Consider the following 20,764-nt stretch of genomic DNA (forward strand, 5'->3'; position numbering starts at 1 on the left):
ACAAAATTTATTTTGAAAAACGCTAATATTTATAACTAAAACGCAAGTATTTTGAGTATTAAGCAAAAATATTTTGTATAAAACAACAATAAAAAACGAGGCATTTAAAATAAGTTATATTTTGAATAAGCTACATTGTAATAAGCAGATAAAACAATAAAAACAATTTAAACAAAAATGCCTCATATTTGTAGACGGCCCGAGATTTTTGTTCATTGTACAAAATAAAAACATATTAAACAGTTCGAACGTAGGAAACCTTTGAAAAAATTTAAAACTAAGCTAAATGACAAAGATTATTTAAAACCTTATTAACTAGATTTAAGTTTAACTCAAACATTTTTTTTGGTAAATGACACTATTTTAAAATGCTTTGAAAAGCTGTTAAAAAAACTGCTATTTTTAATATTAACAACTCGGAATGGGCAAAACTGCATTTATCAAAACGAATCCGTATAAACTGATGTAAAAAGTAATATAATTCCCTTAGTAGTAAAAATAGTCACAAAGTTCCACTTGATGAGTTCTTATGACGTCATATAAAGTCCTTATGACGTCACAACACAATTGTGAGCTGCGTTCCACTTGAAAGTATTTGAAGTTGAGAGCAAAGCATGATTTACACAAAAGTCGATTGTTCTGAAACGTACTCTTTGGTCGTACTTGTCAACAAATCGTTGACGAAATCTGATGGATAACTTGATAATAAATTCTGATAAATTTGGTGTTCAGCTCTGATTTAAAAAGAAATAACTTGTTTCAAAAAACTGATGTACTATTTTCAACTACCAGCTTCGTATCAAACTAAACATTCTGAAGAACAAAATAAAAGCTTGTAAGATTTTTCATTAAAATGGCCCAATAGTTTGACGTAAGCCTTTGAAAATAGTTCGATAGTTTCAAAGACAGTTTCCGGAAATTTAAAAGAAAAATTCATAAAACTAAGGGTTCATTATTTTTGCTTATGTTGTTTGCATAAGCTCCAGAGCATATAGTTGAAGTGCCATACCGAATGACAAATATGCTGATACAAAGTTAACAGCAATTCAAAAGACTGAAGTATATAGATGGTTACTGCTGTTCAGAATTTCAGGTAGATAATTCAAACTTTTAAAGAAAATGTTTGGTTTCATTCAACAAGAGGTATTGAACTCTGGTAAACAAGAAATTTATTTCAGCTGAGAATGCATCATCAAAACACTCAAGTAACTATTTTTCAAAGACAAATTTACTGAGGAAGATTCTGCTTTGTATCTCATACGAACTTAATGGAATGAACTTTTTGAAATACATATCAAACAGAGATTTCGGTCAAACGTAAGAGACTAATAAATTTCATCCAATAGATAATAATTCTTTAGTTGTATACAAGCATATGAAACAACCATGTTTTCTACTGTTGCTATTGTTAAACTTATCCATAAAAAATTACGTGGAATATACCAAATTGATCATTTTCAAGAGAAAAAGAGTCAAGTTTTGAATGATAATCAATTATAATCTAGTTAGAAACGCCTTAAATTTGTATTCAATTTCAAAAGAGCTAACCAGAGATACATGATTCCTTGTTTAAAGAAGAAGACAAATCAAAACCAGGCCTGTTTCAAAACTGATTTAGTAGGAGCACAATTTATTCCGAATGCTCTTACCTTAACAATCCAAAATACTGAAAAACCACTTTTCAGTATAAAAGGATCAGCTAGTATAAGATAGACCATAAAATAAAACAAACGGTTTTGTTTTTAGAGGTTTTCTAAACTATTGATAGATAAACATGGGTAGAGTTACTGTAAATTAAGTGGATTATTGAACTAAGACTATCATTAAAATGTGTTGTGATTTAAGGTTAGAGGATTAAGGAAATTTTTTCATTAATCCAGACTGAATGAATCAGACAAAAATGACCATAAGATAAAACAAATGGTTATGTTTTTCAGAGGGTTTCTAAACTTCTGACAGATGTACAAGGGTAGTAAATAAACTGATTGGGTCCAACTAAGATTATCATGAGAATGTGTTCTCAATGAAGTTTGGAAAAAAATGTTTTAATTAATCCAGACTTAGACGGGTTCTCTGTTAGTAAGGTTTTGTTTAAAAGTTTCGAATTAATCTAGACTGAAATGGGATATCTGTTGATGGGAAGGATCAAAGTTTTGTTAGAAGTTTCGAACTAATCTAGACTGAAATGGGTTCTCTGCTGATGAAGTCTCAGATTGGTGGTTGTGTGGAATTTCTTGCCACACAATGTACATTCGTGTTTCCTCTCTCCGTGGAAAACCTGTGATAAAAAATTAAGATTGAAAATAACTAATAAAATATATCAGTGGTAATTTATCACAGTAAAAAAAAATAGGTGTGGTGAATAATTAAAGTTAAAAAAAGCACTTGTGATAAAGATCAGAACTAAAAATAAAAGATGCTAATTAATTAGAATTGGAAATAACTAACAGACACCTGTGGTAGTTTAATCAAAATTGAACACTTGATAATAATTAGGACTAAAAAACACTCGTGGTAACTAATTAGAGGTGAAAATTAACAAAATGAGCTTTTCAAGCATATAGTTTTGTTTAGATCGGAATAATATTTCTTAGGAGGTTAATGAGAACTCCACTCATAGAACAAAAATTGTGAAAAACAAGTAAAAAAATAAACCCAACTATTATAAACCGTTTATCCCAAAAACTTATATGAAAACAAACTTTATAGCCCGAGTAAAAAACACCAACTCTCGAAAAAATATTAAAGTACATATATATTAGCAAATTTTATAAGAAAGACTTGTTATGAGTTTGCAATTAATTGTCTTAAACAAGGTTGTTACAGAGAAGTTTTTAATTACATTCAATAAAACCAACCATATGTCTCTGCAGTTGTTTCTTGTTACAGAACAACTTGAATTAAATACAAGTAATAATAATATTTAAAACTAAACACATGCCTCTGAAGCTGTTTCTTATTACAGAACAACTTTAATTAAATACAAGTAATAATAATATTTAAAATTAACCATGTGTCTCTGCAGTTGTTTCTTGTTACAGAACAACTTTAATTAAATAATAGTAATAATAATATTTAAAACTAACCATATGTCTTTGAAGTTGTTTCTTGTTACAGAACAACTTTAGTTAAATACAAGTAATAATAATATTTAAAATTAACCATATGTCTCTGCAGTTGTTTCTTGTTGCAGAACAACTTGAATTAAATACAAGTAATAATAATATTTAAAATTAACCATATGTCTCTGCAGTTGTTTCTTATTACAGAACAACTTTAATTAAATACAAGTAATAATAATATTTAAAACCAACCATATGTCTCTGAAGTTGTTTTTTATTGCAAAACAACTTTAATTAAATACAAGTAATAATAATATTTAAAACAATTACAAACCATATGTCTTTGTAGTTGTTTCTTGTTACAGAACAACTTTAATTAAATACTAGTAATAATAATATTTAAATCTAACCATGTGTCTCTGTAGTTGTTTCTTATTGCAGAACAACTTTAATTAAATACAAGTAACAATAATATTTAAAACTAACCATATGTTTCTGTAGTTGTTTCTTATTGCAGAACAACTTTAATTAAATACAAGTAATAATAATATTTAAAACAAACCATATGTCTCTGTAGTTGTTTCTTGTTACAGAACAACTTTAATTAAATACAAGTAATAATAATATTTAAATCTAACCATATGTTTCTGCAGTTGTTTCTTATTACAGAACAACTTTAATTAAATACAAGTAATAATAATATTTAAAACCAACCATATGTCTCTGAAGTTGTTTTTTATTGCAAAACAACTTTAATTAAATACAAGTAATAATAATATTTAAAACAATTACAAACCATATGTCTTTGTAGTTGTTTCTTGTTACAGAACAACTTTAATTAAATACTAGTAATAATAATATTTAAATCTAACCATGTGTCTCTGTAGTTGTTTCTTATTGCAGAACAACTTTAATTAAAAACAAGTAACAATAATATTTAAAACTAACCATATGTTTCTGTAGTTGTTTCTTATTGCAGAACAACTTTAATTAAATACAAGTAATAATAATATTTAAATCTAACCATATGTCTCTGAAGTTGCTTCTTGTTACAGAACAACTTGAATTAAATACAAGTAATAATAATATTTAAAACTAACCATGTGTCTATGTACTTGTTTCTTGTTAGAGAACAACTTTAATTAAATACAAGTAATAATAATATTTAAAATTAACCATACGCATCTATAGTTGTTTCTTATTACAGAACAACTTTAATTAAATACAAGTAATAATAATATTTAAAATTAACCATATGTCTCTGAAGTTGTTTCTTGTTACAGAACAACTTTAATTAAATACAAGTAATAATAATATTTAAATCTAACCATATGTTTCTGTAGTTGTTTCTTATTGCAGAACAACTTTAATTAAATACAAGTAATAATAATATTTAAATCTAACCATATGTTTCTGTAGTTGTTTCTTATTGCAGAACAACTTTAATTAAATACAAGTAATAATAATATTTAAAACTAACCATATGTCTCTGCAGTTGTTTCTTATTGCAGAACAACTTTAATTAAATACAAGTAACAATAATATTTAAATCTAACCATATGTTTCTGTAGTTGTTTCTTATTGCAGAACAACTTTAATTAAATACAAGTAATAATAATATTTAAATCTAACCATATGTTTCTGTAGTTGTTTCTTATTGCAGAACAACTTTAATTAAATACAAATAATAATAACATTTAAAACTAACCATATGTCTCTGCAGTTGTTTCTTGTTACAGAACATCTTGAATTAAATAAAATTAATAATAATATTTAAAACTAAGCATATGTCTCTGCAGTTGTTTCTTATTGCAGAACAACCTTAATTAAATACAAGTAATAATAATATTTAAAACAAACCAAATGCCTCTGCAGTTGTTTCTTGTTACAGAACAACTTGAATTAAATACAAGTAATAATATTTAAAACTAACCATATGCCTCTATAGTTGCTTCTTGTTACAGAACAACTTTAATTAAATACAAGTAATAATAATATTTAAAACAAACCATATGTCTCTGTAATTGTTTCTTGTTACAGAACAACTTTAATTAAATACAAGTAATAATAATATTTAAAACTAACCATGTGCCTCTATAGTTGCTTCTTGTTGCAGAACAACTTTAATTAAATACAAGTAATAATAATATTTAAAACTAAGCATATGTCTCTGAAGTTGTTTCTTATTGCAGAACAACCTTAATTAAATACAAGTAATAATAATATTTAAAACAAACCATATGTCTTTGCAGTTGTTTCTTGTTGCAGAACAACTTGAATTAAATACAAGTAATAATAATATTTAAAACCAACCATGTGTCTTTGCAGTTGTTTCTTGTTGCAGAACAATTTGCTGCATAGTGAGCATTTGAACTGCTTGTGAATTGAATGAGTCAACTCATGTGCCCTCATGTTAGGTCGCTGACTGAACCTCTTATTGCATATTCTGTTGAAAGATCAAAATTTATAAAATTTGACGAGGTTGCACGTATGTAAGTTTGAAACCTGTTTACATAAATGAGCAAAAGGCAAATATCAGGGTTGCCACTGGTTTTTGGCAATTTTTTTCCAGGGTTTCAAAATTTCTTCAAGGTTTTAAAAGTACACATTTTTGGGTCTATTTTTAGTTTAAAGTTAAGTTTAAGGCAAGAAACTGTGTTAAATAGTATAACGACGTTGAAAAGATACTGTAAAGCTACTTTAAATATGTAAAAAAAAATTAATGATGACAAAAAAGTTTATCTATTTGATAGATTTTTTGTGTCAAAGCAAAATTTACTATTTAATATGTAAAAATTGTTTAAAACTCCAATTTTTTTCAAAATTTGTCAAATTCCAGGTTTTTTTAGCCTAATTTGTCAAATTCCAGGTTTTTTAGTGATCCTGTTATTTTTTACTTTATTTGTTTTATTATTTTTCATGAGCAAATAACAGTAAAAGAAGTTTTAAACATTTATTTCATAATCTATTCTTCATAAAAAAATTATTTTTCAAAACACCAATACATAACTCAATTTTAAAAGCTATTGAATTTATTTATTACAACTTTAACCAGTATTCATTTCGGCCATCATCAACAAAGTTGATATGTTTTATGCCATCGATAATAAACAATGAAGTTCACCGCACGATCAACAACAACTATTTCTGCCTGATGAGTTCTAATTAGGACGAAACCGGTGTCTCGGAAAATAGGATGTCTCGGATGCTGTTGTTATTGATCGTGCGGTGAAGTTCATTGTTTATTACAACTTGTTAAGCAAATATGAGAGTAATGCAAATATTTTTTTAAACTAAATACCTGCATTGAAAGGGTTTTTCACCAGAATGAATTCTGTAATGCTCGTCTAAAGTTGCTTTCGATTGGAAATTCTTGAAGCAAACCCTGCATTTGTATGCCTGAAATAGTTTGATTTTGTTACTAGTTGGAATTAAAATTATGATTATATAATAACAGAAAGTTCATGAAATCTTTTTGTTTTGTTTGTATAAAACTTTGTTAATCTACAAAACTTTTTTTCTTTAATATACAAAACTTTTAACTATTTTTGGCATATACTTTATTCACATAGTTTAAAACTAACAATTCAGTCTCTCTAAATCAGGGTTTCCCAAACCTTTTTTCAAAATGCCCCCTTTAAAGAATTTAAAAAAAACTTTGGACCCCTCCAACAAGATTTCTCAAAAAACCACCATTAAAACCGCATAAGATCTTTTTTTTTGCTCCTCATTATCCAATCCATGATAAATAGTGTAAGTTTCAAATTATAACCTTGTGCCCCCCTAAAATTTCAAAATTTTCCATAATATTTAAAGCAAGTTTCAAAACTACTATTGAAACCCACCAAGACCCTTTTTTTAGCTATTCATCATCAACTCCAGAATATATAGTGGAAGTTTTAAATTATGACCTTATGGCCCCCAAAGGGACTACAAAAACCACCATTAAAACCACCTAAGAACTTTTTTTGCTCTTCATCATCAACTCCAGAATATCTAGTGTTTCCAAGTTCTCATAGCCCCCCTTTGACCCCTTAAGTGCTCAAGACCCCTCGGCCCAGTTTAGGAAACCTGCTCTAAATAAACAAAACAAATATATCTTAAACTTATTGAATACAATATATAAATTTCACTAAATAATTTAAATCAATATAAAATTTGTAACAAAATTTGATGTTTCAAAATAAAAAGTCTGTTACCCTTTAACTTATTTGAAATTAGTTACTTTGGTCTCTCTATGTACATTTTAATAACCAATATGTTATTATAATATAATAAATAACCAAGAAAACTTTACTCTCACCATGTACGCTCTTATGAGTTCTAAGACCAATATAGTGTTTAAATAAAATAAATAAACAATTTTTATTTTAATCATCTACGTTCATATGAGATTTTAACCAATATAGTTTTAATATATAATAAATAAACAAACAAACTTTATTTTCATGGTGTACATTTATATAACAATCAAATTAAAATGTAATAAACAAACAAACTTTATTTTCATCATGAACGTTCATATGGGTCCTCAGACCAGCTCTTGACGAATATTTTCTCTTGCAAATGTGACATTCGAATTTCTTCTTTACAATTGCTGTTTAAGTGAATAAGGTTAAGTATCTAGCTACAAATATATTCATAAATACTTAAACTTTCATTAACTATTCATACTTGTTACTTTATATGTTTCAAAAATGACATTCAAATATCTTCTTTACAACTGATGTTTATGAGTTATTTGTTATACATACATGTTTACAAGTTTTATGTACTTTACTTACTTATGTTGAACAAACATTCGTTTTAAACATACATGTTAAGTTAAAAAATTTTTAGAACTTAAATTAACAATTTCTATAAATGTGAAGTATTAATTTTTCGAATATTTGGGTACTCTACATTTTTGGTAAAATTGTAAGTTTATTCAAAAGCTATCTCTTTGATTTAATTATAATAAATGTCGTTTTTAACTCTTAATATTTTTTCATACTTGCACATTTTGAAATAAATTATAGACATTTAATTTTTATAAAAATATAAAGGGCTTGGATTTCAAATTAAATTTTCTTCACCATAAAATATAAACTATTCACCATAACTATATTTTCAGACATGACAAAACATTAAAAACTTCTAAAAACTTCAAATCAATTCAGTACAAACCCTGATTTCTTTCGATATTGATGTGTTCAGATTCGATTCTTTCAACCGGAGGAAAACTCAGGTGGAAAATGTCTCCTATTTTTTTCATGTCACAAATATTCTTCAAACTTACATCTAAGTTTTTGGTCACATCACCTTTAAAAATGCATTCATTTAAGGTATTATTTGTTTTATTGAATTTAAAGCTGCTCATATATATTTTACTTATTTCATGATGTAAAACTGCGAGAATTTATTAAAAAATTAAAACTCAACTTGATTATGCATAAGCATTTTGCGATTAAAAATATTTTCAAAAATTTAGTGTTCAACTAATAAAACCATTCTTACCGTTTGTGTTATTTCGTACCAAGCTGTTGTCAACTTCTTGACTGCCTGTATTACTTGCTTTTGGCATTTGAAGGTCCAATGCCGAGTCCTCATCACTTGATATATTTATACCTGCAAAAAGAAATAAATTGTTTAATTGAGTAAAAAGAATTAAAAAGTGTTATTTAACAACAAAAGTTATCTGAGCTTTATTTTTTGGTTAAGAATATATCTTTCTCAAAGTATTATAGATACTAATGTTTAACTTATTAATATTATTGCAAAATTTATGTTTAAATCAACAAACTTTCAGTATTGTTCTCCAAATCACTGAACATGATGATGTCATTGCTTGGCGGCACCCCTTGCTGACTCTTATTGGTCGAATTGCCATTCAAACTGCTATTTGAGCCATTTGTTTCGCTGTTTTGCTTCCCATCACTCTTCTGCTGGTCTTTCTTCTGCACAAACTTCTTCTTGAGCTGCTGGTTGCTATTCACCTGGTGATTGAGTATGTGCGGTGGTACGTAATTATTCTTGTGCTTCTGAATCAGCTTCTGTCTCAATTGTGAGAACTGCGTTGGCGGGTTGACTATTTGAGGGGGCAGAATGAAATCTGGTTGTGAGGGCAAGTTTGGTTGTGAGGGCATGCTGCCAAACATGGGGTTCTTTGACAAGCCGTTCTGCACCATTGGTTTGTTCTGCATCAGTGGTTGTTGTTGTTGAGGTGAATAGTTCAAGTTGGCTTTGGCTTTTCTGTTGTTAGCTTGTATTTTGTTTGCAATTTGATTCAAATTTGCTTGCTTGTTTACCGGTTTCTGTTGGTTTTGCAAGTTGTAGCTGGGTGGTTGAGTCGACACAGCTGGTTTTGAAGCATTGGAAAACTGGCTGACAGAATTCAGACCTTGTGGTAAAGGCTTCATACTTTGTGGTTTATTTGGTAGAACATTGTTCATGTTTGTACTATTTGGTAGAACATTATTCATGTTTGTACTATTTGGTACATTGTTTACATTTGTACTATTTGGTAGTACAATATTCATGTTTGTGCTATTCGGCTTAATATTTGAGCTGTTCTGTTGAACATTAGAAGCTTGTTCAGTTTGTTGTGGTATGATTTGTTGCTGAATGTTCTGTTGTTGATCTTCAAACTCACAATTTTGCAGCACACTTTTTGATAGTTCCCTGATGATAATATGTTATTAGTTATATACAATTTTTTACTGTGTTTATTAAACCTTCAATTTGAACTTTAAAAAACTTACTGTTTTTAATATTACATACACTCAACAGTTTTTATCACATTACATATTAAGAATTACTACAAAATTCCAGTCACACTAATTCTAAACTGAGTTTATAATCATCAAAGTATACATATGGCTGTTATGATTAATTTAACAAAACAATTTATTATTTCTATAAAAACCAAGTATCTGCATTTAAAGTTCTATTAAAAATCACGAAAAAAGATTTAGCACTTGACAATAACTGTATGTTTAAATAAAAACATACAGTTATTCTTATCCATATCTTAACAATAAAGTGTTGATAAAATTCAAATATGTACAGTATTTACTATTATGTCATCAATTTTTATATAGTATAAGTGCAAAAAACAAACTTGTTATCATCTTCCAACTGTTGGTTCTTCAGGTTGAGCAGAATGTTCTTGTTGTTCAGGTCATCCACCTGCTTCAACAGGTTGTGAATGGTGGCTTCCAATTGGTTGGTTCTGTCGTTCTGGCTGTCGATCAAGCTTCTCAGTGATGTGAACAGGCTGTCTGCCTGATTGGCAAAACTCTGCGTTGCGTCGCTCAGTGGTCCCCGTGGGAACGCATCTGTGATCAAAGAAAATATGTTTAGTTTTTTGTATTATTTACTTTAAGATAATTTCTCTTATCACTCTATCAATGGGTGTTGAAATCTCTGTGTTGAAATGATAATATGTTTAAATCAGAAAATATTATATCTGTGATCAGAAAAAATATGTTTAGTTTTTTGTATTATTCACTTTAAGATTAATTTTTTTATCAATCTATCAATGAAACATTTTGGAATATATCTAAATTGTAAACACAAATAAAAATATTATATCTAATATATTATATTATAGTATCTGTGTTGAAATAATATGTTTAAAACCTTTTTTATTTCTTTAACTATGTTTCATTAACTATGTATTAAATTTGAACTTACTATCACTCTATGAATAAAACATTTTGGAATGTATCTACATTGTAACAATTGATAATGATTTTATGGAATATAGTAAGATGTTACATGAGTCAATTTTTACAAAAAATTTTCAACTTGATATCACGCAATACTCCTTGTGAAAAGGTATATAAAAAAATCATCAAATGTTATTAAATACTTTAGTAAAAATTATAGTTTAACTTTAATGTAAGTAAATACTCAACTTAGAAATGTTTCTGTACGTTTGAAAATTGTGTTTGAAAGTTTTGTTGTTTCAATGATGATCTTTATTATTTTAAAATTTTATTTCCACTTAACTCTATTTCCAGTTAAGAATGTGTCTAAGTGTGTAAACTTGAACTTAAGTTCTTACAACTAAAAACATCTAAACATCAATTTGTTTATTTATGCTATGATGTGTTTTATTAAAATTGTAATTTTCTATTATTTAGATTGTTGTAATAACCTGTGTAAAGGAGTTTGAACTAAAAAAATATATATAATGAAGTTACTTATGTTTTTATATTTTTAAAGTTAATAATGTTTCATGTTTTTATGCTTGAAAAACTGTTAATTTTATTTTAAATTTAATGTATAAGGTATATTTAACAGTCGATGCACATCAACTTCCTATTTCAGTTTTATATAATTTTGTGTACAGAATTAATAACTTAGTAACATATTAAGTATAAAAAAGTATAAACTTCAAATATAAAAACGAATTTTGAAATCTCTAATTAAAAAAACTTCAAATTAAAACCTATAGTTATAACAATATAACCACTATAATAGGAGACACTTAAATGTGGTTCATTCAAAACATTATATTTTTCTACTAAATCAAACTAAGCTAAATATTATTTTCAAAAAGTAAAAAACAAGTAAACAAGAAAAGAAGGTTACTTTTTACATAACAGTAATAACTATGTAGTTATCAGATTTTAAGAAAAATAAAGATTTAATTTCACCATACTTAAGTAACTACAAGTGTACAATTTAGCTCTAACCGCTGATGTTATAAGCTTTTAAAATAAAAACCTAAAAAGTAAAGTTTTTGTGGGTTAGTGGTAGCATGATGCTTGAATGAACTCGGATTATACATAAGTTGTGTTTGCTTGAAATATTTGCACTATTTCAATAGATGTAAAATTTAAGCTCTATATGGTTTCAGATGGAAATAGTAGTATCATTTCAATTTATGTTGAAATATTTGTATTGTTTTAGTTGACGAAAATTTTAAAAGTAACAATTAAAGTACTTTTTAAAACGAGTTTAAATAAACTCACTTTAAATTAACACAACCTTTATAAACCGAATAGAAATTATTAAAAAATTCGTATATCAATTTTCAAACAACCACATTTCAAATCAACTTACTTTTATTAAGCTAATAGGAGTTATTAACATGAACGGATATGTACTTTTTATCTTAACTTAAGCTAGTTTGAATTTTTAATAACAGAATGATTTGCTTAAATAAACATTTGAATAGTTTATATAATCTTTTAAATAAACCAACTTGGAATAGATTTAGAACTTGATGGTTCTGAGTTTGTTCTCAAATTCATTGTTCTAATTTAGCATCTGCAGAAAAGTTTAATTTTATATAAACAATTTACTTTAAATTAAACAAATAACAGTATTTTCAAACTTTTAGGCTGTAAATTTCTGAATACTAACTTAGGTTTAAAATAATCACTAGTAATTTTAAGACTTTAATAAAGAACAAATTTGTACATGATAATCAGAAACTTTTATAAATTGAACAAATTACAATAAAACAAATCTGTAATAAAATTTAAGTTTTATACTGTTTGCGTATAACAACTTAAATAAACACCTTTGATTATTGTATGTAACTTAAACTGTTCCTGACAAATTTCAGATTCTTAGCATGAAAAACGCTTTTAAATTTAGTATATTGTATCTAAAATATTACCACAATACCATAAGCTTAAATATTTAAGTAAACCAAAAGTTTACACTACATTACATAACATAGTACTTATGTAAAAAATAGCACTTTTAAAGTACTAGTTTACAATGTAGAAATATAACATTTGATATGTTTGCATAACTAAATTATATCAACAAAATAAAAAAACATTAACCAATAAAACAAAAACTACATAACAAATAAAGCATAACTTGACACTTTTCCAATACTTTATTACCACAATAAAACACTAAGACAGCTTAAAAACTTCAAAATATTTGACAGGTTTAAAGTGTTTTATCACAACAATAAAGTAAAACCTTTTACAACAAGTTGAAAAGCTTTGCAAAATGTTGAAACGTTTCACAAAAAAGAGCAGTTTAACAATGAATGCTGCTTAGGCAAACAAAAAGAAAACTTTATGTAAACAACCCACCCTGTTAGAGTGAGTTAGTAAAAAATGCATAACAACTAGGAATATTCACTGCATAGTTTACCTAATTTACTGAAACTTACATTTTGAGTAAACGCTCAAGTACCAACTACCAATATATAGCAACTTGATTAAAAAAAATGTTATTTTGAATGTAGCATAACAACAAGAAATATTCACTAATTTGTTTTACAATAACTTATTTAATTATATTAAAAAAATAGTTCAAAAAACATGGCAGCTCAATCGAAATGATTTTTATTCTGAAAGTAAAAACATTATGTTTATTCTAAAAACTTTAGAAAAAGAGAATGAAAAACAAGTCTTGATATATTGCTATAACGTTATATAACAATGATAAAAACAACTTGTTAACATTAAACTTCAACAAGTAGTTGTAAGTTCGTCACTAAAGCGTTTAATGTGGAAACGAAAAAACCAGTAAAAATACTAGAAAATATTATACCAAGTAGTTGAGATTTTGTCAGCATTCAAAATAAAAACAGCTTGCAACAATAAAATTATTATGTGTATGTAGTAATACCAAAAGTATAATAACTAGAGACTGAAAAAAAAACTTTACAACACTTTATTGCAACAAAAGTTTGTCATTACAGAACAAATGTTTACTGTAAAAACAAAACCATAAAACCAGTAAAAAGTTTTACAAAACATTGCAACAACTGGTTGAAATTTAGTCAGTTTACATAAACTGGCAATAAAAGTACCGCGCCGCTTAACCAAACAACCACTAAAGTTTTTTGTAAAGTAACTACATTTTTGCACGCTATGCGTTAGTGTGTTCATGGTTGAATTCGATTGTTTAAATTGTTATTATCAGTGATTCATTGTTGCATAGAGAAAAGCCGACAGTTTACTATCCTATTGTTGTACGATATATAAATTTCAAACAAGTTTTGTTGTTGGATATCTATTAACTTGTGAAATGACTAAGCAAGATTTAATACGTAAAACAGCACTAAAAACAACTATCTATTATTTGAGAAAAATAATTTAAATCTTTATACTAATAGTTTCAAAAAATTAAAACCATAAGAATTTTAATAAAAAGTTACATTATATTGTTGAACAATATAGTAAATTTCAAACAACTTTTATTGTTGAATACTTATTAACTTGTTGAATGACTATGCAAAATTAAAAACGTTTAACAGCATAAAAACAATTATCTATCGATTGGGAAAAATAATTTAAACTTAATACTAATAGTTTCACACAAATTCATAACTACTTTTTAAAGTAGAAAAGTCACATTGTAAATAATTGTATACAGGTTTTTTTAAAGCAAATACAATTTAAAATACACTGTAAGTATTAAATCATCACCAACAGTATCATTTTGATGTAATAATATACTTATAAAATTTATTAATTTTTAAGTTCATTCAAACTACATAATTTTATATTGATCTTTTTTCATCAGTTTAAAATTTTGATTATAAAATATTTAAGTTTAATACTTTCAGTATTTTTTTTAACTGAACAAACTTTACAATAGCTAAAAAGCTAGAAGTATGATATTAAGTTAAGTATACAAAATTCTTTTAAAAATAATGATTTAGTGTGAATTAATTTTGTTTTAAAACTCTTCAAAAATCATTCTAAAAAACATTAAATACACAATAAATTTTATTTATTAACGTAGACAAAAAAAAATTTCAATGGTGTTATTTTATACTAATGAACAAACACTGTATAATATTATTTGAACTAAAAAATAATTTCAAATAATTTAAAAAAACTTACATAACATATTTTTCAAAAACTTATATAGTAAACTAAATATTTGATGAAACATCATGTTGAAATGGGTGATGAGTCATACTAGTTAAAACAAACTCAATTCATCGGAAGTTATAAAGTTTTACTAAAAATTTCATAGTTAGTTCACCATTAAATTTTATAAAAAACAAATAATTTATTACAAGTTTATAAATTAAAAGCGAAAATATATGATTAATTAGTTTAGAAACTATATGACTTTAAAAGTAATTTTATACCTATATACTAATAAAACTTGTTTATAGAGAACTTAAAAAGAGAACTTCTTTTAACATGGCATTTATCTAATATTGAAGAACTATGAAAAAGTTCTATCACATAATAGACTTTAAAACATAATTTATTTAAAACAAAACTTTTGAAACAATAAACTTGAATAAGCAGTTTTAATAGTTTTAAATTTTCAACTATTTTTTCATAATCAATGAAACTTAATCAAATTTTGCCACCACTGAAGTGATAAAATATATATAAACCAAATATCAAATAAAATTAATAATAGAAAGAATTACACACGTTTAGGTATAATATAGGACTTAAACAATACATAAAACATTATTTACTTGAAATCTTAATATACAATTCTTTCAAACAAACTTAGTTTTCAACCTAGGAAAAAATGAACATTAAATTACAACAATAGACAAATCACACTAAAGTATTCATATTTTGATGAGTTTTTACTAAACAATTAAATGCCCAAAGCAAATTTTTACTTACCATTAGTAACTAAGTAAAATGTAAAAATTATGCAAATGGTTTCAAACAAAAAATTTAAAACCATTTATATTTTATTAAAAAGTTTAAACTTAAACATATTCAATTACTCTTGCTAGATAGGTTCAAGTTGATTTATCAAAATTTTAATTATACAACTTTTAGATATCAAAATCTTAGTTATAAATAAAATGTTGGACCCAGCCTATGGGCTTAAATAGATTAAATAAAAAGTCCATATACTTGCTTATATGAAAATTAACAACTAAGGAAAATTATATTGTCAGGGTTGCCACTCTTTTTTTCCAAATTTCTTCCAGGTCTTTATAAGTACACATTTTTGGTTTATTTTTAGCTTAAAGTTAAGTTTAAGGTAAAAACTGTGTTAAATAGTATAAAAAACATAAAAAAGATACTGTAAAGCTACTTTAAATATGTTTTTTAACAAAAAAGATTTTTGATGATGACAAAAATCATTTATTTATATGATAGATTTTTTGAGTCAAATCAAAATTTTATTACTTAACTTGTGAAAATTAGCAAAATTCCAGGTTTTTCCAGCTTTCATTTGTGTTTTTTGTTCTAAAATTCCAGGTTTTTTTTTGCCTAAATTGTCAAATTCCAGGTTTTTCCAGGTGAAGTGGCAACCCTGCATTGCGCAAGTGTAACCAAACCCAACAACTACAACTTTGTTGTAAATATAATATTGTCATCTTCAAACTTTAATTAAAACAACTATATAAAGACCATAGAAATTTGTAAGAAACTTATGAAATATTCTTACAGCAGGTAATTTTATGTTTGAGCAAAAAAATTGTTTTGATTTTTTAAGCTATAAAAAAAATTAAGAGGTAACTTCGTAAGAAAATCTTGTACCTGATTTATAATAAGTTTTGAAAAAACTAGTGAATATAAAGAGATATTCTAAAAACTTAAGGTGGAAATTAACTGTTTGTATTTTTGGTTAACTTTCCTCATAAGGAGCTTATTGAACTCACAAAAAGTCCCCTACATTCTATAAACAAATTTAAGTTTTGTAAATATATTTTTGTTAACTTTTAATCTTAACTAAAACCAGGGTTACAAAAATCTTTTCAAATTTTTTTCAAGACTTACTAAATTTTTTCTATGTTTTTGAAAGTACTTTTTGCAATTATTAGTATAAAGTTTAGTTGATAGTAAAAAACTGTCTTAAGTAGCGAAAAAAAAAAAAAAAACATACTAAAATTTACTATTTTCAATGTGTTTTATTAAAAAAAAATTATAAATGGGAAAGAAAAATTATTTTATATGATAGTTTTTACATATTTAAGATTTTATCATTTTAGCTGAACAATTGTTTGAAGTTCAGGTTTTTCCAGGTTTTTTAGTAACTTTGTTCAAAACTCAGGTTTTTTGATAACCCTATAAAACACTGTGTAGTAAATATATTTTAAAACACTGTGTAGTAAATATATTTTATACATTAAGTTTATGGAACAAAAACTAAACAACTTAATATTTTATTCTATTTTTGAACTATATCTTTTAAGATTTAGCAAAAAAAAGCCAAGTTAAGTTAAGGTGTTAAATACAGGCTTGCCACTCGTTTTTTCAAAATTTTTCCAGGTTTTTAAAAGTACACATTTTTGGGTCTATTTTTATTTTAAAGTTAAATTCAGGTAAGAAACTGTGTTAAATAGTAAAATAAGATTGAAAAGATAATGTACAGCTACTTGAATGTGATTTTTAAGTAAAAAAATTTTGGTAATGACAAATTTTTTTATCTATATGATAATTTTTTGGGTCAAACCGAAATTTTACTACTGAACATGTTAAAATTCTCAAAAATTTCAGGTTTTTTGTTCAAAATTTCAGGTTTTTTACAATATTTCTTAAATTCAAGGTTTTTTCAAGGTATTTTTTACCTAAATTGTCAAATTCCAGGTTTTTCCAGGTAAAGTGGCAACCCTGTAAATATTCAATAAATAATACTACAAAAAACCCAAGTTTTTGCAAATAGCCCCCTTTAAAGAAATTAATAAAGCCATGGCCCCCTTCAACAAGATTACTAAAAAACTACACCTAAGACTTTTTTTTGCTATCCATCTGCAACTCAAGAATATCTAGTGTAAGTTTCAAATCATGACTTCATAGCCCCTTTGCTACTTGTGGTCCCCTGAGTATTCGTTATGGCCCCCAAGGAGGTCATTTGGCCCACTTTGGGAAACCCTGATTTAAACACAATAGTTAAAATTACCGTGACCAGGAAACTTGAATGAACAAAAATCATATTAGTCTATAAACAAAAAGTAATGTACTTTATATCAGTAATAAATTAACTATTTTTAGTACTTTTACAATGTTGATACAAATATATTTAAAAAATTTTTTTGTTTGGTACAACAAAGTATATTATTTTTGTGTTTCAAAATACAGGTTACTTTTAAAGTAATAAAAAAATTAAAAATCTGTTTGTTTTATATTTTTATACAGTAAGTTTAAATATGGCTTTGTAATGGTCTTCAGAATTTATAAAACAGCTTTATAAATTAAAACTTCATGATTTCAGACTCATAGAACTTAAAAAACTTTATAAATTTATGTAAAAGGTATTTGCTCTATAGAGGGTGGCCACTGGTTTTTTAGAATTTTCTTACAGGTTTTCTAAATTTCTTTCAGACTTTTAAAAGTACACATTTTTGGGTCTATTTTAAGTTTAAAATTAAGTTTATGATGAAAACTGTGTTAAATACTATAACAACATTAAAAAGATAGTGTTAACCTAAATTTAATGTATTTTCAATAAAAAAATCTTTAATGATGACATTTTTTTAAATTTTTATAATGGATTTTATTCTGTCAAAGCAAATTTACTACTTAACATCTTAATTTTTTTAGGTTTATTTTACATTCCAGGTTTTTTTTCAAAATTTCCCAAAATCCAGGATTCCAGGTTTAGTGGCCACCCTGTCTATAATTGTTACCAAAGAAATGTCAACTTAAGGGTTGCCACTTTTTGAAGCAAAAAATGTCAGCCTGAGTGATCAAAAACTAGCCTGAGTTTAAATTAACTTGAGTTTAAGATTAAAAAAAAATAGTACAAGAAAATACCTAAAAAATAATCAAGACTAGTTTCTTAGTAGCCACATTAATAAAAAATAACTTACTAACAAAATATTAAAAAATAAGAAGATTTTCTGTCACTTAAAACTAGCCTTTAAGTTAAGAAAAATATAAAATCTAGCCTGAGTTTAAAAAAAAGTTCAAACTAGCTTGAGCTGGTCTGAGTATGTGGCAACCCTGAAATTAAAAAAAACTATAAAGGCCAAAGAAACATCAGCATTAGAAGCTTTACAAATTCATAATCAAAAAGAGCTGCCCCTAAAATGTTTAACCATTAATAATTTCAAAATAAACTAAACTATAATGACATAATACAACAATATCCATAATTTTAAATAAAGAACATTTGATGAGCATATATATCAATTCAAGGGTTAAGCATTTTTTTTAAACACTCACATTGATTATTATATTAAAGCTTAAAAAGTGTGAGTTTTAAGACAACTGTTAAATGATTTAAATATTTTATTATTATTTTTCATATGTAGTTTTTTTATTTAACTCATTTTTCATTATAAAATGTAGAGAACATATTTCACTTTCATCATCACTAAATTTTTGTTAAATTAAAAAATTCACAAATAATTAGTTATATTTAAGCCATGTGGAGATCCTATATTTTGATCATTTAAATAAAAATTGGGTGTTAATTGAATTCTAGTTTATAAACAAAATGAAGTCAGTTGTTTTAAATATAAAATTTTTAATTAACTTATAAAACATAACCCTTGTAAAAAGTTCTGAAACTAGCCTAAAAACTTTAATCTTCAAGTGGTGATTTTTCTTTGAAACATTAGATTTTGCTAAAAATAGATCTTTTTTAAGCTATATACCTTAAATCTTCAATAAAGTTTATAAAATACATTTAACAGAAGAATGTACAAAAAAATACAATTATAATATTAAAAATATAGTGTTAATGTTAACACAAATTCTTTTTTCAAACTTTTCAGTTCCTTAAGAAATTTATAAAGATTACATCAGGCTAAGAAAGTTAAAAAAGGATTGCTTACAGTATGTAGAAGGGTACAGATCTTTAGCAAAATGACCTTTTTTGGTCTTTTTAGTTTGAGTCTCCTAAATGAAATATTTGAAGCTCTCAAACTTTGATCACTAATATTCAATAATTTATACTAAATTTTAAAAAACAGTAAAAATTAAATAGTAGCACACTTAATATTATAAAGGATAAGACTACAAAAATATTTTACTTCCATTTAGTCTTAAAACAATAATAAAGTTACCAAATACCTGATGATTTGCTTTCAGAAGTGAAGTATTGTTACTCAAGATTTCGCATTACAAATTCGTCCATTTATCACCTAAATAGTTTATTAGCAGATAAGAATATTTAAAAATTAGATATAATTGACAGTAAATTTAAATTATTATATTTAAAAGTGTGGTAACTTAAATTGTTGTCGAACCATACTTATAAACCAACAATATAACGAAAAAGAATAGACCATAAGTTATAAGGTCTGTAGAACAGTTTAATCAACCTCTACTTGTTAAATAATAAAAATAAAGCATAAATATAAATAAAACGTTTTAAACCAGCTGTATATAAAAATGTTTATCAGAACTTTATATTGAGTTAGTTCTACCACTAAATCATTCAGTCAAACAAGAAATAAGCTTAACATAAACTTGTAAAAAAAACAGGTTCAGACAAAAGCTAAAACATTACACAATAATATAACAGGGTTGCAACTCTATGTATTAAAAAAAAACATCTTGAATTTTTTAAATCCTTGAATAAAAAACCTTCAAAAATTTCAAGTCAAAATATTAAAATTAAATTAACTAAATTTTGCTTAAAACCTAGAAAAAAAAATGGCCTGAGATTTCAGAAATCTTAAAACTATTATGAGTCTTTATAAAAAGTAAAAGTGGCCTGAGTCTAAAAAAAATTATTAACTAACCTGAGTTATACTCAAGAATTTTGAAATTTTCAAAAGTTCCAAACTCTCTGAATTATCCTGAATGTTTGGCCACCCAATAGGGGTAAATAGATGCTAAACAGCATCAACC

At 25.8% G+C, this 20,764-nt stretch overlaps 1 protein-coding gene across 1 annotated transcript; it reads right to left on the minus strand.

Annotated features, from left to right (window-relative positions):
* Positions 1–1,453: 1,453 nt before the first annotated feature.
* On the minus strand, positions 1,454–20,088 carry LOC145841138 (uncharacterized). Its single transcript, XM_082948513.1, has 10 exons — positions 19,982–20,088; positions 12,256–12,320; positions 10,162–10,378; positions 8,845–9,722; positions 8,559–8,669; positions 8,229–8,363; positions 7,562–7,659; positions 6,364–6,461; positions 5,376–5,508; positions 1,454–2,278 (listed from the first exon to the last, which is right to left on the minus strand). Exons 2-10 carry the CDS (start codon positions 12,302–12,304, stop codon positions 2,171–2,173), a joined length of 1,827 nt encoding a protein of 608 aa, XP_082804639.1. The 5' UTR covers positions 12,305–12,320; positions 19,982–20,088; the 3' UTR covers positions 1,454–2,170.
* Between the last annotated feature and the right edge of the window lie 676 nt (positions 20,089–20,764).

This window comes from Thalia democratica, chromosome 1 (genome assembly GCF_965202585.1).
Source record: "Thalia democratica chromosome 1, ktThaDemo2.hap1.1, whole genome shotgun sequence".
Taxonomy (NCBI): domain Eukaryota; kingdom Metazoa; phylum Chordata; class Thaliacea; order Salpida; family Salpidae; genus Thalia; species Thalia democratica.

Excerpts from the sequence above, each read along its gene's own strand:
- LOC145841138 (XM_082948513.1), bottom strand. The coding sequence starts at position 12,304 with ATGAATTTGAGAACAAACTCAGAACCATCAAGTTCTAAATCTATTCCA. Across the intron at positions 8,670-8,844 it reads TTTGGAGAACAATACTGAAA|GTATAAATATATCAAGTGAT; the intron begins GTTTGTTGATTT and ends TTCTTTTTGCAG. Across the intron at positions 6,462-7,561 it reads ACGTTCATGATGAAAATAAA|GCATACAAATGCAGGGTTTG; the intron begins GTTTGTTTGTTT and ends AAACTATTTCAG.